Below are 23,383 nucleotides of genomic sequence, written 5' to 3' on the forward strand. Positions count from 1 at the left end.
TAGAAATATACTGTCCTCATATGTTAGAGAATCTGAGAAAATAGTCAGAGATGGGCTGTAAAACACAGGAGTCTTTGGCAGGCAGTAGGACAAAAAAAAATCTATAAACACTTCCAAATTAGTAATTTCCATCACCTCTCATATACTATTTCCTCAACTGCCAGCCTGCATTTCTCTGGAGTGTAACATAGAACCAAATGTTGCATTTTTCTTTATAAAAGCACAGAGCTGTATTCACATAAAAGTTGGGCTCAATTTATGTGTGTTGATGTTGATAATGAAAAATCATCAAAATTTCTTTCCTATAAATATGCTGTTTTCAACCTTATTGCTCAAGTGGTTTTCCTTTGAATATCATTTTTAAGCTCAAAGAATAGAGATAAGATGGAGTTGAAGTAAATGATACCCCAGGGTAAAAGTGTCTTGTAATTTGACTCTTCCTAATAGTATATATGTCAGATGGATAGTTCTATTTTAACCAAAGTCCTATAATATGTTGATTTACTATGCCTGAGTTACTGAATTTGTCAGAGACAAACACATTTCAAAATATCATATTCAATTTCTCTGCTTTCAAAGGCAAATCATCCTTCTCTTTGATCTAAACAACTTATGCAACATAAAAATAATTGAGTATTAAAACATTACGAGCATTTTTGAATAGCATAGTGTTTGGAAAATAACAGACACTTAATAAATATATGAATACGAATATATTTTGGGATTTAATTTGCCTTTGTGGCCCATTCATGAATAGAATAACAATATATTCCAGTTGATTTTATTCAGGAAAAAAAATAGCCCCAGGAATAGATAACTTCCTTAGAATAACAAATAGCCAAGAGTTCTTCCAGTGAGACTAAAAACAATAAAATGCTGTATTTCATCAGACCTATTAATTATATGTTGCACTATTATTTTGGTATTTTGTATGCCCCTACTACATTGTCTATTAAACTGAAAAACCTGATTCAGTATAAAAAAGTTGTAGTATCTAAATTTCACAGGCAATCAGACAGAAGGGGCCACTGCATACAAAGTCCTATTTTCAAAATGAGGTGCTGAGCTACCTGTTCAGGACCACACAGCAATCCCAGGCCAGGTGAGTGTACAGGTTTTTTTTTTTTTTTTTAATTTTTTTTCTGCCTCCTATCCTAACGTGTTTAAAGCACAAAGAGTAAAAAGCTTCTTGATCATTCCTAGGTTGGCATTAGACACCTCTGTAGGAGCAGCAGGCTCCAGTCTCGTGAGGCACCAGGAGCAAAGGCTCTGGATTATAAAACTGTGTCCCTCAGGGTACTGCTGCGAGGAAAGCTTTCCAGGGCTGAAAACTGGCAATTAAAAAAGGAAGGGAAGCACGCTCTAGACTGCAGATGAATTTCTACTTAAGCTGAGAGTAGCAAAAAGGCAGCATCATTTCTAAACATCCATTTTTTCTTGAGACAAAATACTTAAATCATATCAGTTTCAGAAGGTTTTTCTCAGAAAATTCATGACCTTTAGGCAAAGAAATACCAAAGCCTGTGATGGAATGAGTATCACCAGGCTGCCAGTGATTTCCATCATACATTTACTTTCCTATTTTTTACTTGAGATAGGCTTTCTCTCTTCCTATTGAATCTGGCTCCCCACAAAACATACATATGGAAAGGTTAACCTTAAATTCTAAAAGAAAAGAATGTTACTTTAATCTCCCTATCCACTGGTCTATTTTTGATCACTGAAATCAGAAGATTCAAATATCTGGAATGATTAAAAATATTTTGATTATTAAAAAATTTTGAGAAACTGATGTAACAGTAATAATTCTGTTATTACCTAAATAAGGAAAAGTAAATTTCAAGGAAGCGCTTTGCACTCCGGGCTTGGGCTCCTATAGAATGTGAAAGAGACATAAGAGTGAGGAAACCCTGATAGGGATCTTGATTATTTCTTACACAAGTACTCATTTTAATCAGAGGCTTAGATTTTTCTTCTTTGCCATGGCAACTGAAGTAGAATCCTGTACCTGGAAGGTTACAGTAATAATTTTCATGAGGCCTTGTGGTAACACTTTAGTGATTGGACTGAAATGAACTAATTTCACCTTGCCCTTTCCTTTCACCTCCTTCCCTTCCTTCTTTTCCTCTTTATTTCCTTCCTTCCTCTCTCTCTCTCTTTTTCTTCTTTCTTCCTGGGGATTGAATCCAGGAGCATTCTACCTTCCAGAGGTATTCTAGCTCTGAGCTACACCCCAGCCCTATTTTACTTTTAAATTTGAAACAGGGTTTCACTAAGTTGCTGAAGCTGGCCTTAACTCTGATCCTCCTGTCTCAGTCTCCTGGGATTACAGGTGTATGCCACTATGCCTAGCTCTATTAATTTGAGTATTGCCAAATAATATTTTTGATTCTTGTGGAAAATAAGACTTTACCCTGGGTGACAGGCTTGACCACTGACTCCTAATATGACTTCAGGCAGGTCCACCAACTCGTCTACAAACTCATGTTTGATTCCTGGAATCTATGAAATGGGACAACAGAAGCCATTTTCAACCAGAACAGACCCAGTTTGTTTTCACTGGTTGCTCTAAAGCTAGGTGGGAAGGAAGGAATACTTTTCTTTCTTCTTGTCATGGTGCAGCTATTTTCTCACTCCCAATTTATTCTTCTGTTGCTTTAGAGCCTCAACAAAGAGCAGTGCAGGAGGATTTGCAGCACATGGAATTATGGCCATCCTGCCACCTCCTGTGATCCTGGAGTCTGCATTTCAATGTAAAAGGACCCAGGTCAGTTGCTTTGCTCTTCAGCAACTTCTTATTTTCTTAGGGAAAGAGAGACAATTATTCTAATAACAAAAGTACTGAAGCACTAAGTAGACTCCTAAGAGAAAGGCAGGGAGCAGCTTTAATTGTCCTGATTATGTGTGCAATGTCTTTGCAGGATCACAGTAGTCACTAGTGTGTTCTTTGAGGCTCCCCATGGGCTTCTCAGTGTTTGTTTAGCAGTGCCTTTTCTCTTTCCTTGTACATCCGACTATAGACAGGAAAGAAGGTTGGATTCCCTTCTTATCCACTGTTTATCATGGGGCCCAGAATGTTCCCAGAATTTTCTAGGAACTATGATGTTTAGTCGCATCATATGTTGGTATCAAGAATAGGAACTCAGCTGAATTATGAGTTTCCTATAATCAGGAAGAGAGCATTATAAATCTTTCTGGATCAAAGCAAGATATAATAAATATGTATAAAAATCAGATGTGATGGATGATATGGCATACACCAGGGCCAATATTAGAGCATACCATAGCTATGGCAGAGCTACATTGAGGTGACTTGTCTTGGTGACATCACTACCCCTTGCTGCATCTCCTTCTCTCCCAGAGTGACACATCTTCTTACAGCTCAGATAAACTTGAGTTTCATCCTTTTGCTCTTAACAAGCTTTTAACAATCTTTTTTCCTATGGTTTGAATTTATTCTCTAAAAAGTTCATATATTGGAAACTGTATTCCCAAAGTCATATGTTAATGGTATTTGGAGGTGGGGCTTTGGGAAAATAATTATGATTAGATATGATTAGATAAGATTAGAGGGGTGGGCCCCATGATGACATTAGTGGCTTTTTAAGAAACAGAAGAGAGCTGGGCATGGGGGAATATGCTTGAAATCCCCATACTCAGGAGGCTGACCCAGGAGAATTGCAGGTTTGAGGTCAGCCTGAGCAATTTAGTGAAGCCCTCAGCAACTTAGTAAGATCCTATTTCAAAGTAAAAAAGTAAAATGGGGCTGAGTTTTAGATCATAGAAAAAATGCCTTTGGATTCCATCTCAAATAACACACACACACACACACACACACACACACACACACACACACCACGAGAGAGAGAGAGAGAGAGAGAGAGAGAGAGAGAGAGAGAGAGAGAGAGCAGTGCTAGCACACTTGTAATATTTTATTTGTCCATTCTCCATCTTTTCTTTTCTTTTTTTGTAATAATGAGAATTTAACCCATGGCCTCATTCATCCTAGAAAATAACTCTACGACTGAGCTACACTGCCAGCATCTCTTTTTATTTTACTTTGAGACAGGGTCTTGCAAAGTTCCAAGGCTGGTCTTGAACTTGTGATCCTTCTGCCTTGGCCTCCTGAGTAGCTAGGATTTTAGATGTGTGTCAAGTACCCGGCCCTTATCATTTCATGATGAATCAAGAATGTTCTCAACAGATGCAGAGCAATTCTGACACTATGCTCTGGGATTTCTCAGCCTTCATATCTGTGAGCCAAATAAACCTCGATTCTTTATAAAATCCCAAGACTCAACAGAAAATAGACTAGGGCACTCTGATAAATTATTCAATAACAAAGACTCGTTTGCAGGGATATTTGCTTTTTAAAACATATGACGATTGAACTCTCAAAAACTTTTAAGATCAAGAGAAATAGGTCTTTAAAGGTAAAATTTCAAGGATTTTTACTCTCCCCATGTTCATTGAATCACATTCTGGTATGTTGTAGGTACTTGTGCAGATGTGGAAGAACCACATGAGAGACACTGCCATAAGAATGCATTTAACAGACAGTGACCAGCGGCCACACCTTGGCATCCTCTTCAAGCTTCATTCTAATGCTACAGCCACTCCAGGCTGCACTCCACCAGGAACTGAGCATGGTGGACATCCTAGATCCAGGCCACTTCTGTCTGATGTGGGACTGCTCGTATGAGCTGTCTTTGCTCTGAGGTGCCTCATTGGCTGAGCCAAGACTGTCTCTGGGCTCATCCTGTCCACCTTCCATCTCTTCCCCATTCCACTTAACAGACCTGCATTGTATACTGCCCACTACTCACCCCACTGCCTCTACCCTCCCCACATAAATCTCTCACATCCTTAACTTCCCATGGCTTCTTCTTTCCAGAGGACTTGAGCAGATGCCATTACTCCATAAAATACTTGCTCTGTCAAATGAAATCTCATTTAAAATGAGACAAATGAAATATGAGAGATGAAACGAGAAAGAGACTAGATTGAGTACCTCCTATCTATGATATACTTGACTCAGTGCAGTTTGGCTAAAAGATTCAGAAAATCTATTATCCATGGATGACATATATTAGATGATCCACAAATAGAAACAGTTTTTAATAGAAACATTTCATTGGATTATGCACAGGTAGGTATGAAGTATGGAGAGTTGTCAAAGAGGCAGAGAACCAGGCAAGAGAAGAGAGCAGAAGTTTTGGACCAGGGTTCATGGTCCATGCAGTAAACTCTGCCAGAAATTCCCTGAGAACTGCTACTTCTTTTATTTTTTACTTTTATATTTATTTTTATTTTTTTGTGGGTCTGGGGATGGAACCCAGGGGCCTTCAACCTCCGAGCTACACTCCCTGCCCAATTTTTTATTCTTTATTTTGAAACAGGGTCTCACTGAGTTGTGGAGGGCCTCACTAAGTAGCTGAGGCTGTCCATGAACCAAGATCCTCCAGTCTAAGCCTCCCGAATGCTGGGATTACATGCGTGCGCCACCATGCCCGGCTTCTGCTAATTCTTTTAAAGTTGTAGTCTTTTGTAGGTCTTTCAGTCCTAGTTAGCCTCAAATATTGAATTTTTTCATTTTTTAAGCTTGTGGCTTTATGTGTCGCTCAATTGTTAATTTGATGTCTGTCTGATCTCAGTGAAATGGGGGATAATTGATATTAATCCAGAAACTGTTCTCCTGCAAGTTTGAGGAGAACTCAAGGCTATTATTTTTCACTTGGATTTGCAGCCCTAAGTAGTACTGGTTCAAGAAGGGAGGTAAAAGCTGCTGGGGCTGCACAGTGAGTCCCCGGCCTCCTTCCTATCTAAACTTACTTTTACAGAGTGCAACAGGGATTAGCAGTCAACTCTCCCATTTGCTTAAGATGCATCCAGAAGGTAAAGCGTGTGATTATTGTTTTTTCTCAACTGTAATTGGATTAAAGAGACTTTCTACATGTAAGACACATTTTGTGTGTGTGTGTGTGTGTGTGTGTGTGTGTGTGTGTGTGTGTGTGGTACTGGAGTTCCTGGAAGCCCTTCTACCACAGGGCTACACTCCCAGACCTATTTTATACATTTTTTAAAAAAATGTGGAAACAGGGTCTTTTAAGCCAGCACAGCTGGCTTCAAACCTACTCGATCCTCCTGTCTCCGCCTCCCAAGCGCAGAGATTACAAGCATGCACCACCACGCCTGGCTGTAAGACACAATTTTGAGGCCATATTGTTTACCGCCTCAGAAGACACAGGCAAACATTTACAGAAAATTACAGAGGATTCAGAACTTATAGAAAGAAAATAAGTAATTGATCTTGCCCTGTAGCAAAATAAATATGAAAGAAATTATTCTCTAAGCCAATTGGTTATTCCCAAAGCCACCTCAAGTGTCGTTTGGCAGTGGCTTAGGGGAAGCATCTCCTGATTGCTCTTAGTTAATTAAGCCTACAAATAAAAGCATTCCCAACTCATTACATGCCAGTACATTTACCATACACATAATAACTTATCTCATAAGAGCTTAATTTTTGAAAGCCATCCACATTTTCCTCAGATCACTACAAGTTTTCATTTGCCTATGTATGATGTAGGTCTACTGCTCTTTGAAATGTAGTACATTTCTCAAAGAATTGATAGTGTTATTTTTAAACATAAGATAGCCTTACATTTTAGCATTGCTGGGGCATACAACCTGATGGTCTGAAAATATGCCACACCATATTTAACAAGGCAGCTCTCATAATTAAATATTTAATTAAAATCTTAGGGGGCATATGTGTTGCAAAGCTCAGAACTCTTCAGATTCTAAAGAGGTAATAACGAGTGTATACTATATATTCTGTATAAATCTGGAGCAATACTCTGTAATGACCATAGTGATGTTTTTGCAGCAAATTTCTGAAAAAATAAAATGGGTTTCACTACCAAATGAGTTTTGGTGTTAAGTTTACCAAATAACACCACCACCAAAATATTCTTTTTTCAGAAGTTTATGATTTTGAAACTGCAGATAAAGAGTGGTAAAACTGTAGTGAATTTACATATTAAAGATAATATGTAAGATCCCTTAAAGATCCTCACAGGGATTATGGGAACAGTAGAAAAAAAAGTTGCCAAAAATTCAACACAAAATTGAAGAAGGGTATCTTTATTGCTGCTTTATACCTGATGATTTTTCAAGACAAGTCCACAAAATGTCTCTTTTAGGCTACATTAAATACAGACTCTACATAACACTTTGTCTAAAATGAGTAACTTGGAAGAATTATCCTCCTACGATGATCATGATCAGCTCTTTGAGCTCTAATCGTACCTCTGATTTGCATGAGAAAATATAAAACGGAGTGGAGAATAAGAATTAAAGAAGAAAACAGTTCCTTCAGCTACTGCCACAGGTCAATTCCATACAGTTCTCCTCTCTACAAAGAGGCTGCTCCAACTATTGCAAATTAAATTATGAGACAGGAAAGAGGATTCACATAATTTCCTAGTCTATTCCTCTTAATCTCAATTGATAATCAAAGATGAAAAATAAACCTGCAACAAAATGATCAAGAAAGTTGAGTAGCAACAATACGATTGTTTTTATTATCATATCATCCAGTTATTGCAGGACAGGGGCTAATGTTTGTTCCCTACTGTGTTCCTCCTGGTGCCCGGCATCAGGCAACACTTTGAATATCAGGCTGCTTCTTGTCAGTCAATAAAATTGGGATGAGAATGCACCCGCCCTCCACATACACAACTTAAGTTTGTTTATTGCTTTTCAGAAGGAGTCTGTACTTCACTAGTGGCTGAGACTACTCTTTCTGCTCTCTCTTTAGGTTTCAGAGACATAGGATTTTGCTCTAAAGCTATTTATAACTCTGGTAGCTTGGTCCCACATACAGCCTTTGTGCTTCACAGGGAGTTGTAGGAGTGTATGTTCTGTCACTGCAGATGATCTGTTTTGATCACACTAATAAGAAGATGGCTTGACTAGGAGTTGAGCTTCCTTTTCAGTTGTTCTCCTATATTTTTTATGAATTAATTTCTGTTGAGTTTTGAGAATTCTCTTATTGACAGACCTTTGTGCCTCCACGGAATCATCTGTGTCTCTGTCCATGACTGACAGCTTGGTCAGTCGCTCAGAAAAATGTCTGGCTTTCTAGTCACTAAACAGACTGGAGTTCTCTCCAAAAAGGCCATGGACTTCAATGATTGATTTGATTCTCAAGGTCAGTTTAAATATGTAGCCTTACCATGATAGAATGTTTCACGAAGCATTCCCAGTTGTTTTCTAATTTTTTAAAGAAATCTGGATGGTAGATTTCCTACTTAAAATTTTTCTCTGGAAGATGAACATTCCAAACATTTTCTCAGATTATTAGTTAATTGCTCTTTTGAAATCTTTCTCCTATTTTGTAGAATAATATTTTATTTGGGGGGTAGTTATTTCTATTTTTGGTACTAGAGATGGAATCCAGAGGCATTTTAGTTTCAAGTTACGCCTCCAGCCCTTTTTATTATGTTTTTGTCCTCAAATGGGGTCTCACTAGGCTGCTGAGAGACTCGCTATGTTGCTGAGACTGGCCTAGAACCTGTGATGCTCCTGTCACAGGTCTTGGGATTACAGGCATGTGCCACTACACCCAACTTACAAAAATATTTTGATTGTTCTTCTAAGAAATAGTCCTTTATGTCTGTATAAAGAACAAAACCATATGTTTAGCAAATGTTTTCAATAACAAGGGCTGTTCCAAATGAATTTTTTTTTTTTTTTTTTGCTGGTCTGGGGATGAAACCCAGGGTCTTTTGACCTCCAAGCTACACCCCCTGCCCTATTTTTTATTCTTTATTTTGAAACAGGGTCTCACTGAATTGCAGAGGGCTTCACTAAGTAGCTGAGGCTGTCCGCAAACTGCAATCCTCAAGTCTCAGCCTCCTGAATGCTGGGATTACAAGCGTGTGCCACCACGCCCAGCTTCCAAATGAATTTAAGGACTGATTTATCTATGTGTGTGAGTAATGACCTTGGTAATTTAATGGGTAGTATGTTGAAACTGTAAATCGCCTTTGGAAGAATGGCCATTTTGATGATATTTATTCTGCCTATCCAAGAACATAGATAATCTCACCATCCCCTAAGGTCTTCTTCAATTTCTTTTTTCAATGTTTTATACTTTTCTTTGTGAAAATCCTTTACCTGTTTGGCTATGTTTATTCCTAAGTACTCTATTTTTTGTGTGTGGGATACCCAGAATATCAAAGTAGTTCTAAGCAATAAGAACCATGCAGGAGGTATCACAATACCTGACTTCAAACTATACTATAAATCCATAGTAATAAAACAGCATGGTATTGACACAAAAACAGACACATAGATCAGTGGAGCAGAATAAAAGGCTCAGAAACAAATCCACACACTTATAGCTAATTGGTGCCAAAATAAAAAAGATAGCCTGTTTAACAAATGGTGCTGACAAAACTGGTTAACTGTATGTAGAAAAATAGAAATAAATCCCATTTTCTCATCCTGTACAGAGTCAATTCAAGATGGATCAAAGACTTGGAAAACAGACCAGAGACCTTACATCTCTACAGAGGACATAAGTCCAGCACTTCAACATACAGGCACAGGTTAAAATATTCTCAACAAGACCCCAAAGGCACAAGAAATTAAAAGGTGGATCAAGACATGGGATTGCATTAAACTGGAGAGCTTTTGTACAGCAAAGGAAACTATCAAGAACCTCAATATAAAGCTGACACAATGGGAGAAAATTTTTACCAACTATTCCTCTGATAGAGGACTAATACCTAGAATATACAGAAAACTCAAGAAACTCAACACTAAAAAAAAACCAAATAGCCCAGCCATGCATGGTGTCACACTCTAGTAATCCCAGCATTTGGGAGGCTGAGACTGGAGGATCACGGTTCGCGGACAGCCCTACTTAGCGAGGCCCTTCACAACTCAGACCCAGTTTCAAAATAAAGAATAAAAAATTGGGCAGGGGGTGTAGCTCGGAGGTCAAATGCCTCTGGGTTCTATCCCCAGACTTGCAAAAACAAACAAACAAAACCCCCAAAAACACAAAAACAAAACAAAACAAAAACAAAATAAAAAACAAATAGACCAATCAAAAAATGGGAAAGTAAACTAAATAGACATTTCACAAAAGAAGAAATTCAAGTGGCCAGTAATTGTATGAAAAAATGTTCAGTATCATTAGCGATCAGAGAGATCCAAATCAAAACTACCCTGAGATTTCACCTAACTCTAATTAGAATGACAACCATTCAAAACACAAAGAAAAACAAATGTTGGCAAAAATGTGCAGAAATGGGAACTCGAATACATTATTGGTGGCATTGAAAATTAGTGCAACCACTTTGGAAGACAGTATAGAGGATTCTTAGAAGAATGGGAACAAATTTACCATATGATTCAGCAACATCACTTCTTGGTTTCTACCAAAAAAATGGAAATCAGATGCTCAGATGCTCTTCATAATACGCTGAAGCTAGGGTGAAAAAGGGCCATAGGAGGAACTCTAGATGAAGAAGGAGAAACCATAGATGAGCAAATAAGGTGATGTAACTGAATGGGGTGGCAGGGGAAGAGAGAAACTCCCTAATGCACATTATGTATATTCATAAACATATTAAAGTCAATCAGTAAGCCAAACATGAGAACGAGGGAGGGGTGAGATAATTGTGTGGGAATTGGGGAAGGGCTAAATGAGTAATGTGTGCATGTGAGCCTCTACCATCTTGTGCACCAATAAAAAATTTAAAAAATATCAAGGGCTGAAATTTGAGAATGATCTTGGAAGTAAAAAGATATGTTTCAACTCCCTGTTATGGCCCAAATGCTGTGCCATACCTCCTACATAGATTGTCTCTTTTTATGCTCTCAACATCTTTGGGAAGAAAGTACAACTATTCATATCTAAGAAAATAAGTGGAGACTAAGAGGTTAGCATAGGTCTGTACTTAGGAAGCAGAAGTGCTAGGAATCAAATTGAGTTTAATCTGGATGAGACTTCTCCTTCCAGAGACAATGATATATTTACTCCATATATCCTGATCTATATAGCTTGGGAGGTTATTTTTCTCTATTTTATTATCTAGAAATGACTTATGCAGAACTCAAAGGTAGAGTTGACAGGGAAACACGAGTGGTTTCATCGTATTATGTATTTCACTGTATTATGTACTTCCTTTTATGATAAGAGAGAATTGGTTTCTACTTAGTGTCTTTGTTATTAAAAATTGGGTTCTACTTAGCATATTCATTATTTATCTGGGGAAAAAGTAGAAGGTTAAGAATACATAACTAAATATGTTATGTGTCTGTCTCTTTTTCCTCATTGCTCTTTAGATTATCAGCATGAAAATGAGGCTTCTGTTTCTGAGAAATTCTAAAAATATTACTCACCTGTGCCTACCATGTTCTGCCACATTATAATCTTGGTTACAGTTCTCAAAATGTCAGAACAGAAGATCATGAACTGAAGATGTGTCATAGTTAAAACCATCTTAAAGACAAATTCAGCATAATGGACTAAGGAAAATATCCAAGTGTGAGAAAACCTAGTGCTGACTTCCAATATTTAAAAATAACATCCTTTACAAAATACTAAATTGTATGAGTACTATGATTAAAACTGCTAATCTCTTTCTTTTATCTAGACCTCCTCAGCTGGCCACAAAATGCACCTGGTCTTTATAGGGGGGTTCTGACTACCTCCAGCACCAATAAAATCCAGATGAGCTGGAAATATTCAGATTTCATCCCAAGAAGTGATAAATTCAGAAAAGAAGCATTGTTTTGCTTTGGACAAGCAATCATTCCAACAATTTCAAACAGACTTGGATAGAAATTCTACAAATCTGTTCCTTTCTTATCTTTGCCCAAGTTCCTTGGAATAGACACCCATTTTCTCTCTCTAACTTTGTTCAGAATTGGATAGTGGTTACAAAGCCTGTCAGCATCGATACTCAGCATATCTTCAATTTTTTGAAGAGAAAATATATATTTTTATAAAATTTCTGAGTGTCCTGACTAACTTCATCAGTAATTCTTGGTAATAAAATGATATATGACATCGTGTATTAGCTCTCTGTCACTATAACAGATACCTGAGATAATCAAATTATAAAGAGAAAAGGTTTATTTTGACCTATAGTTTTAGAGTTTCCATTCCATTTCATGATTGGGCAGACACATTGTTCTTATGTCTCTGGGGAGGGGGCATCACATTATGATGGAAGTGTGAGGTAGAGCAGAAACACTTATCTCATGGCTGGGAGGTGAAAGAGAGGAAGAGAAAGAGGCTAAGGTCTTACTATCCCCTTCAATGCCCCTACTAACACTTGCAATGACCCTAAGACTTCTCACAAGGCCTCACCTCTTAAAGATTCCACCACTTCTCAATAGTGCCAAGGGATTGGGGACCACACCTTTAATATGTGGGCCTTTGGGAGACATTCGTGATCCAAACCAGTACACATTTTAAGACACTTGGAGTGGTAGACAAAGAGTGAAATAATCTATGATGGGGATATGAATGTGGTACTTTGAGAGCAAATGATCTTTCTTTGGGATAATAAAAGGCTTCCCAGGGGAACTGGCATTTCAGAGAAGTCCTATAGTATCACCAGAAACATTATAGGACAAGCCAGATGAAGAGCAAGTCATGTAGCTGGAGCTCCAAGGAGAGTCCTGCAGAGGTCAGAGGAATGCAATCCACAGTGAAGGACCACTACATGGCAAGGTCCAATTGGGAAAGAAGAACCATCTTAGGGAATAATAAATGGCTGAGAATGGTTGTGTCTAAAACCACACAAAAAGAACCTTCAGGAAGTGATACCGGAAAACCAGGCAAGGGTACCAGTTGCAATGGGAGAGCTCAAATTTGGGGAATCCTTAAGTGTTCTGAGCAGACTCTGGACTTCCTCCCTGGGGAAAAAGGGAATCATTGCAAGGTTTTAAGCAGAGGAGGGGAAGTCTTGATTTCGAGAAACGTTTTGCATCATACATATTGCAGTATGGTTTGTAGACAACGCTGAAATCAAAATAATGTACTATTATCTATGGCAAGGAATTCTGGTGATAGTCAAAGTGGCTGTGTGTAACATGTTCAGACAGTAGGTTGAGAGGGAGGATGAAGGATGAAAGCAACATTTAAAAGATGAGATCATTATCACCGAGTGGTTGATTCAACCATAGAAGATAAAAGAAAGAGCAGAAGGGGACACAAATATGAAAATGGGTCTTTATTTAGGTGACAGTCAAATGGGTCATTTCTTTTTCATTTAAAATATTTCTGTGTTATTATACCACTTATAATAGTAAGTACATTACAAAGAAATTTTGATAGGTATGGTACTTAGTGAGTCAATGTTTTTTCAAAGAGACAGAAGTCATAATGCTCTCAATTGTTTCTTATAATTGGATGGTTATTATTGCTCAGGTTTGACTTAATCATAAGGTAATATACTTCTCTCTCACAATAGAGCTAACACCTGTGACTAACCCTTCACTTATTCAATTTAGTTTTCTTTAATTGAAATACTGATTGATAGAAAATCACTACACAAGCATGGGAGGAAGAAAGTGATAAGCTCTTACATTTTGATGCTTGTGAGAAAATAAAGACAAACCTTTATACAAATATTTTATGAACATTTTTCATAATTGCCATTTTATGTGTTGTTGTAGGCCAAAAATTCTTGGCCTTTGTCCATCAATTGGATTATGTAAAAATACACTGGAACAAGAAAACACTCAGTACCAGCAACCTTGGCTTTGTATTTCTGAATTCATCCCATGACTATTAAGAACCAGAAAATAAAAAGGATCAGATCAAGACTATTTTTTAAAATGAGAAAAAGAACTTCTATTAAATATATATTTATGTAGAAATAAGTAATTCTTATTTAAAAGAGCAAAAACCTTTCCAGAATTCACAAAATGCCTATAATAATATATATAAACTTAAAATAAGCACTTTAATTATTAAACTTAACATTTCTTTCAAAGAATAAGTGTCAACATTATTATAACTGGAGTAAATATTACCCTCATATTAGAGGGGACAGTAAAGAAATTAAGTACCCAAGACAGAGTAGAAGTTAACTCTCTTTCTTCTCTTTAAAACTTTCAATATCTCTTTGTTGTTCAATGATTGATCTCTGAATTTCCAAGTCAATTTGCCTTTCAGCCTGAACACTGACATGTGTACAAAATTGCATCATGCTTCAACATATGGTTTCCCACAAAATTCCATGAAGATGTGTTATGTTTCTTGCACTTTTGTGTCTGTTACTATGTTTTCTTGGAGTGACTTCCAACTGTAACTATCCTAGCAATCATTGCCTATAGAACTTCCTTTCCTTCTTTGAACTTGAGCTGAAATGTCACCTACTCCATGATAACTACTCCATGATATCATTTAAAGAAATGATACTTTCCTATTTTCTATTCTTATTGCACATTGCTTGAACCATTCCTGTCATATCTATTTAAAACTCTTTATTGTAGATAGGCCTGCATTACCCATTCTGCCCTATAATGGGACTCCTGAGGGCATTACATTGCAAAACTTTTTATGTCTTTTGCTATGCTTTGCATCTTAAATGTCCCCCAAGGCAACATGTACTGAAGGGTCAGTCCACAGCCAACCCATCAGCTCCTAACCTGGTGCTGTTGGGAGGTGATAAAATCTTTAAGAATTTTTCAGAACTACATCCTCAGGCACAGTAAACCAGCTTTCTGTTTAGATAAAACAGTGTACTTTCTAGTCATCACTTCATTAAACAGAAAATGAACTCTCATTTGCTACTAAGAACATGTTTTCCAGCTAGCAACTGAAGACCATTGGTGGTGTGCCCTTCAAGGGAGTATGGGGACCTCAGTCTCTCTTCTTCCTTTTTCTCTTTGCTTCCTAGCTACCATGAAGGAAGGGGTTTGCTCCAATCTGTGCTCTTCATCTTGATATGCTGCCTCCTGTCAGGCCCCAAAGCAACAAAGTCAGCTGGCCATGGATTGAAAAATGTAAAACTGTTAGCCAAAATAAACCTTTCCTGTTTTTAATTTGATTATCTATGGTATTTTGTTATAGTATTGAAAATCTGACCAATATACCTTTTCATTTCCTAACATGGCATTTCTGCTGGGCCAGGGACTGAAATAAATCATTCTTCAGGGACAAGAAGTTTTAGTAACTAAAACTGGAACCCTCTTTGGAATCTGCTATCTCTCAAGTATTTTTTAAAACCTTGTATTTAGACTAGACAACTTACATACAATCTCAGGAAATTATTTTATATAATTACATATTTTGGCTCTATTGATATCATTATATGTACATTTGTACATATGGTTTTAGGCATACTTTGATAAATTAAACATAATTTAAAAATTTTTTATTGATGCATTGTAGTCATATATCTTAATTGGATAAAAGACTTGTGGGAACATACATGTACACATCATCCAATTGATTCTCATCATCTTTCAGCATTATAAGAATTCGACTAACTCAAATAATAGACATACATGTCAGAGGTTTAAAAATAAATGTGAACCTCAGCAACTTAGTAAAGCTGTCAGCAATTTAGCAAAACCCTGTTTCCAAATATAAAATAAAATAGGTCTAGAGATGCAGTGGAGGTAGAAGGCCCTTGGGTTCCATCCCCAGTACCCCCCCCACACACACACACATCAATTTATTGGAATAAGGGCAGATATTAATTGAAAAAGACTTTCTTCTATCACTCAACTCCATACACAGAGTGAAAAGTGGATTACTATGGTGGTTTAAAAATATATATGCAAAAATGAAGTTAAAATTCCCTCTATGTTAATGTGGGCTGCACTTCCTGACTTGAATGACTCACTCTTTTTAATGAATAGTGCATGGCAGAGTGATGGAGTGTTGATTATGACTCCCTTTCACTTTCATGTTAGTCTCACAGTCTTTTCTATCTGACTCTCTCTCTCTCTCTCTCTCTCTCTCTCTCTCTCTCTCTCTCTCTCTCTCTCCCTGTAGTAACTTTTATGGAGAGAGCCAGCTGCCATATCTTATGAACACCCCCATGGAAAGGCTAGTGTGGTGAAGAACTGAAGCCTCATGGCTGACTCTCTGTTTTCCCAGGAAATGTTGGTTGTTTGAAGCTGTTACTTTTTGGGGGAAATTTGTTACACAGCAGTAGATAACTATTACATTCAATAAGAAATAAAATACTTTATATCCTTTCTACCCAGCCACTATTTGTGTTATCATTTCAAGAAACTGATTAGAAGCCATGGGTAGCTTCAAGCTAAAGTGATGTGGACAGCAATTCACAGGAAGTCAATTTGAGAATGCTATCCATATTTTAGCTGTGTGACCTAGGTAAGTAGCTTAACTCTTTTGCCTGTTTATCCATAAAATTAGAGGGATAATTGTACAACCTAACACAAAATTAAGACAAAGTGTTTGTTAAATGATAATGGGTCATCAAATAGAAGCTATATGTTGTTATTATTATTATTTTGGTTCAGAAAACAACTGAGATATCAGAGTAAAAACACACATTCTGCAATCTGATGTCTGTATGTACAATGATAAAAACATTTCCTTCCAATACATTTGGTAGCCTGGCCACTTTTAGGACAATTGGTTAGAGTTACATTCCAGCTGTTATTAGATACCCAACAGGCCATGGAACGAATCTTTCTGAAGGGGACATCACACAACACCATGTGACCACAAGCTCTCTTGTTCTAGAGCCTAACAGAGGGCACTGGATAGTAAATGTGTGCACAGTTTCATTCTCTTTTTAAAATACATGATCAAAATAATGACTTTGGCAAAACTAATTAATTCTCAAAGAATATCTAATATCACTTGTTTGCAATGGAAAACAGATTGAGAAAGAACAGCTCCAACATGAAAGTAATTGATGCTTGCCAGATCTGGGAACTACAACACAGACCAATTTTTAATCTCTTTTTCTCTGCACTCTTTTACTTCAGGAAAAAAAATAACTGACTCACATTAGATTTGATTCTGGTGACAAAAGGAATGCCATGCTGTGTTGTGTGGCCCCCATGAAAGTTTGTATTAACATTTTTCCCCTATCTAGCTTTTAACATTGCAATGATTTATTCTTTAGAAATAGGACTTAGTTCACTCAGACAACTGTAGTTCGGAACTACATCCTCAGGCACAGTAAACCAGCTTTTCTCTTTAGATAAAACAGTGTACTTTCTAATCATCACTTCATTAAGCAGAAAATTAACTCCCATTTCCTATTAAGACCATGTGTTCCAGCTAGCAATTGAAGAAAGATAAATTTTAAAAGATCCCCAGGAAGCAAATAAACAGCTATTCAAAATTGTAGGCATATGACACAAAGTAAAAATGATTTCTTGTTATATCTTATTTCTGGCTGGGGTGGGGAAGGGATAAGGAAGGTTGAGAAAAAGGCAGAAGAGCTAGAACAAGAAGGCAATTGTGAAATAAGTGTTACTAATAGGTACCCTTGCGGTTTTGGCATATGAGAGGTCGTCCACTTGGAGATTCTGTCACAGTTCTAGGATAGTTCTATAAAATGATCACAATAATCTCTAATAAAAATTATTTTCAAGATCACTGCTTGGTATATATAAATAAAGGGTAAATGGGGTGACATGTTGCAAACTCTAGTCAGTGTGATGTGACCCCACTCATCCATAAGCCATAGCTCTTTGGACATGAAAGAGCACTTCTGGCAGAACCAGCCTTGAAAACTGTCTCTTTAAAAGGTCTATAAAAGGTCATTGCCTGCAGGCTCTTCTATCTTTTCTTAGTTAAAATTCTTCCCATTTTTTGATGCTTGTGTTTTTGCTCCTCCCTGAAGTTTTATCTGATTATCCAGTTAACACTGATCTCTCCCTTTCTTGAACATCCAGCTAATCACCTGTATCAATGTGTTGGCAATTAATTTAACACATTATTTGCTCACTGTTTTATTTTTTTTCTGTGTCATTTCTCTCTGGATAAAAATCCATAAAGGATCTGTGGGTGTTTTCCCAGTTTGTATTTGCAGTATTTTGAGACTTAACCTTTTTAAAGCTATATTTGGTATTCTGCAAAATGACCTTGTTTCTCTAAGATACAATATCCTAAAGTTTAGCATCACAACTTATTGTTGCCTGTGACACTGAATTAGAATTTGAAACCTTATGAAAGTAGTGTATATATACACATATATAGAATTGCTTCAAAGATTAGACCAGAAAAATGGGGTAAAAGATGAGTCAGAAAGTCCAAGACTTTGTTCAAACTGGTTGATTTCCCTGAAAGATGGGGTGGATTAGTTTTTACAGTGTCCCAGAATCTCAGGGTTCAAGCTTGTAATATCAGCAAAGGAAGATAAATTGTATACCACAGCTACCAAAGATGGTAGTTAGCTTAGTTATTAAATATGCATACAAATAATTTTCCAATATTCTACCAACATTAAGTTATGAAGATGAAGACCATTCACAAGAGCAACCAAGATATAAAATATTTACAGATTGATTTAACAGGAAATATTTTGAGTCTATATTAAGTGTTATAAAACTTTTAATGAGCCATAAAAGGAAGCTTGAATAAATAGAGAAATATGTATGTACCTGCAAGGGAAAGGATTATAGTACTAAGATGACAATTCTTTCAAAATTACTTGACAAACACTGAAATTTTCCTTAGAACAAGGAGATACAATTATTAATCTTATGTAAAGATGGAAAACAAAAAAATTTTTAGAAATGATTGATCAGAAATGACTTTTACCTTCACATTTCCAAATATACTTAAAAACTAAAGTAATGTTTTAGTGATGTTGGAAGAGACAATTTTGTTAGTGGGACAGAAGAGTGAATCTTGATAGAAAGCTAGCATACCATAAGTATTTAGCAAGTGATAAAACATGGCATTTTTGGTGAATGAAGAATGGATTGTTCAAGAAATACTACTGGAATAACTAGTTATTGGGGGAAAATAAGTTGGACTTCTATATGGATACTTTTGGGTCCTTTACAAGTTCATTGAGAGCTCAGAAGTTCACCACTATTTATGCTTATTTATCTGATGCCAATAAACTATGTACAAAAATGTATGAAGTTCCTCGTCGAGAACTTCCCTATGTACCTTCATCTTTCGATTTCAGGTTTTAATTAATATGTCAACATTTAATTATCATCTCTTCTGACCATAATTTATCTCATATGCCCTTAATATATTATATGGATCTCTGGACACCTATTCATTTATTTGTTTAAAGCAAACCTGAAAAAAATGTTAATAAAAAAACTGGAAACCTCTATGCCTTTGTTCATCCACAAATGAAATCCAAATAGTTTACTTTCCTCAAAGGCCAAAGATAATGCTGATTTGGGGGGGTATCATTATACAATTAAAATTGCATATTTATTTATAAGATGTTTAATATAAAATAACATAAACACAAAAATTTAAATGATAATTGCTTTATCTAAATCTTACTGTTTTTGCTGTTACTTATTGTTTAGCTCAATGAATAAACTGACAGCCTGGCATGGTGGCACATGCTTGTCATCCCAGCATGTGGGCAGGCTGAGGTAGAGGATTGTGGCTCCAGGACAACCTCACCTATTTAGTGAGGTCCTTTGCAAATCAGTGAGACCCTGTTTCAAAATAGAGAATAAAAAATAGGGCTTGGGTGTAGCTTAGAGGTAGAATTCTCCTGGGTTTCACCCCAGTATCACAAAGACAAACAAACAAACAAACAAACTAGCCACTTTGTGTTTCAGTTTCTTAATTTTCAAATGGGACTATTACCATTTGTCTAACATTCCTCACTAGGATGTTCTAAAGAGTGAATAAAATAATGTGTATTAAAGCATACTGAAAATTGCAAAGCATGAGATAAATATTTTCTGTTATTTTTCCTTCTCTTTTGTGCCCTAACTACATAAGCCCTAAGCTGGAAGGAAAGAAGAATCATTAGGTTCTGTCTGGCCACCTGGCTCAGGGAAGTCAGGTCCTCTGCCAGGAGTTTGATGGGGTTGCAGCAACAGCTAGGAAGATGTGGGTGCCAACCAAATTCCAAGTGTGTCCAGCCTTTGCTATGAACTTCTGTTCTCTCTCCTCCTAGGAATTCCATCCTAGCCACCACCTTGTCAAGGACCTGTGCATGGACATTGTAAACCCTCACAGTAACCTCCAAATGATTCCTTCTCATCTTTAAATTAGCCCCAAAGTCATGCTCCTGTGGTCTGGAAGGACAAGGTTTCCCATCTCAGTTCTGCCCTTTCCTTGCCCACTCAGAGGTGGTGGGTTCCCCTACCAGGATTCCTTACTCTCTGCAGACACTGCAGACTCCTCCAGGAGGGTATGGGCCTACTAAGAGAGGGCCACATCCCCAGTGAGCTTATTAGCAGCCTCTCTAGAAGCCTGGGGCTCCTCTTTGTCAGGTACTGGGAAGACACTTGCCCAAGGTTCCAAAACTCAAGTGTGACTCAGAGCTTCTCTCCTATTAGGCCTTGGTATTCATCTCTTCTATTTCCCATGCTCCTAGTCTCTCCCTCCTCAGCCCTAAACACATTCACATAAAAGAGGAGAACGAGTGGGATGTCAAGTAAGCTTTCTGCAGAGTGTTTTCTTATGCTTGCTCTGAAGTCTAAGAACAATTTTCTATTTTATTTTTAATTAATACTTAAGAGATTATAATGAAAGCATAATAAAAAATTAAAACTACTGTATACTACAAGCCTAAAAGGGTATTTCACTCTTCTATACACGCTGCCATTTCAGCTCTGATGGTTTGCCTGAAAATAGGGATATATTTTAATAATAAGTATTACATAAAGTCACAGTAATTAATGTTTTCCCCATATGGATATACTGAGAACCAGTAATATTCTTTTAGTTTCATAATAAGATTTAAAGAAGAGAAGATTGATAATCCTTACATAGTGGAAGACATGTGGAACCTAGGGAGGCATGGATGCTAAATATAAAGCAATAGGGATGGAGGAGAGATATAAAGGTTGAGGCGAAGGAGTCTAGCGATGCCAACCAGAGAAATAGCTTGGGTCCCAAAGACAGATGTAAAGAGCATGAATGACAGGGCCCCAACTCTGCTAGAACTCAAGGCTCTTTTTCCTTAATCTCATCAAAGGAATCATTTTTTCTTAATATCATCAGTATTTCCATATGGAGAAAACATTAATTACTGTGACTTTATGTAGCACTTATTATGAAAATATATCCCTATTTTCAGGCAAAAGATATGCTAATTTGAAAAATGCCATTTAGCCGGGCGTGGTGGCGCACGCTTGTAATCCCCGCGCTTGGGAGGCAGAGACAGGAGGATCGCGCAGGTTCGAAGCCAGCTGCGTGTGCTCGCTTAGGAGACCCTGTTTCTAAATAAAAATATAAAATAGGTCTGGGAGTGTAGCCCGGAGGTAGAAGGGCTTCCAGGAACCCCAGTACCACCAAAAAAAAAAAAAAAAGAAAAATGCCATTTAAAAGAAAACTGCTCACACATAGATTTTAATTTTAGATATTTTCAAAGATAGTAAGGTGACTATCAAATTCTAATAAATTATTTTAAGAACATCATTTTTCACTTATGCTGACATAACATAGCACATAATGAACTTTACCTTTAACATCACAATTGTACATTTGTTTTGGGTTACAATCACCTCACCTCACATACTGATGATTAAGTTAGCTCGACTAACTGGATGTAGTGGCTCACACCTGTGGTCCCAGCACGTGGGTGTCTGAGACAGGAGAACTGCAGGATCAAAGCCAACCTCAGCAACCTCATGAGACAGTTTCAAAACTAAACAAAGGTGTGTGTGTGTGTGTGTGTGTGTGTGTGTGTGTTTAAGAGAAAGAGTGAGAGGGAGGTGAGGAGGGCTATTAATTTAAATCAGGGGGTCTGGTTTTAATACTTTTAGGACTTTCAAACGGACACCTGGAATTTGACTATAGTGTTGTGTTCCAGAATAATAATCAAAGTGAAATGATCAAAAAAGTGAAATGATGAAGGTAGCCCTGGAGTTTCGGTCCCATGGTCCCATGGCTTGGATTACAAAGGTGGAGAAGGGAATCAGTGACATACCGTATCTGTCCTAAATTACCTCCTAGGGTTAAAGTGGAGCATTAGAATTTAACGTTATTTGTTCTGACACAGCAAACAATATACTGCCAGTCTAGATAGACCACATATGGCTTTTATTTCATTTTTCATAAAAGCCTGGAATAGTCGGCCCTTCCTACTGAGACAGGACTTTTTATCCAGTTAAAAATATACTGAAATTGTCAAAAAGCCATGCTGGTTTCCTTGCTCAGAAGGCTTCATTATGCTGGGCAGTATGGAGAAGATAGCTGTTCACCAGAGACTTGAAAAACACTGAACTTCTGCTCTTCACTCATTTTTGAGCTATCACACAAAGGGACCATTTCTAATTTTATTTTCTACTGTTTCTTCTTTTCTTTTTTTAAATCAAAGACACATAGTTTTCTTAATTCAGTAGTCTGATGCTATGAGTCAAATGCATTTCTAAGTGTCAACACCAATAAAGATTCTGTAATTTAAGAGATCAAAATAATAGGTTGACCTCAGTTTAAATCTCACAAAGCCTCATTGTGATAATAAAAGGAAAATAAAATGTTTTTGGTGTAATTTAGGAGAAAATAAGAATAATTACATATTTTCTTTTCCTTCCTATTAAAAAAATTTAAAGCCTCTTAAATGGACCTGAGAATAATTTTCTTTCAAGAAGTGAAAGTATTTAGCTTATGGAACTGAATCAGTGTTCATTTCATTAATAAATTTATTTAACACATCCCTCAATTTTTGAGTATATTTTAATTGTCAAGTCTTATGATAGGCTTAAGGTAAACACAATATGCAACAAAAAGTTTCTGGTACAATAGTGCTTATAATTGTACTGTAAGTGAATAAAATAGCTCATTTAATATCAAGAAGAATAAATTATCAGTGATGAGAAGAAAGCTATACTTTCAGATATATTAAGAAATAGTATGTTTTAAAATATGTTTTCCAAAGAAGAGATTTTTATAGAAAATAAACATTGACATTTTCTTACTTTCTTTGTTTTGCCCATTGCCTTCAGGATGGAGAGATTCAGGTCTTCAAGTGCTGCTAGCACATTCTCATACTCGCCCAAGTGCTGAGAAAAATATTCTGAAAAATGAAAATAGTGAAATAAATCCATGATCAAGTTTAATTAATGATAAAAACAAAAACAAATAAAAGGTTAGTTGTACATAAAACCTGGAAGGTTTTCAAATTAGATTAAGGTACTCATATACTAATTTCATTAAAAAGACAAAAGAGAAAGAATCTAGGATGGCTACCATTATCTG

At 36.8% G+C, this 23,383-nt stretch overlaps 1 protein-coding gene across 1 annotated transcript in view; it reads right to left on the reverse strand.

Annotated features, from left to right (window-relative positions):
- Positions 1–23,383, reverse strand: part of NECAB1 (N-terminal EF-hand calcium binding protein 1) — a gene marked incomplete at both ends in the record, with an annotated part of 166,946 nt that overhangs the window by 54,580 nt on the left and 88,983 nt on the right. Inside the window, one exon of the mRNA XM_080693743.1 lies at positions 23,104–23,201. Within this exon, the coding sequence (XP_080549869.1) occupies positions 23,104–23,201 (98 nt within the window). The remainder of the gene's footprint in view (positions 1–23,103; positions 23,202–23,383) is intronic.

The sequence above is a fragment of the Muscardinus avellanarius genome, assembly GCF_963383645.1.
Source record: "Muscardinus avellanarius genome assembly, chromosome: 4".
Lineage (NCBI taxonomy): Eukaryota > Metazoa > Chordata > Mammalia > Rodentia > Gliridae > Muscardinus > Muscardinus avellanarius.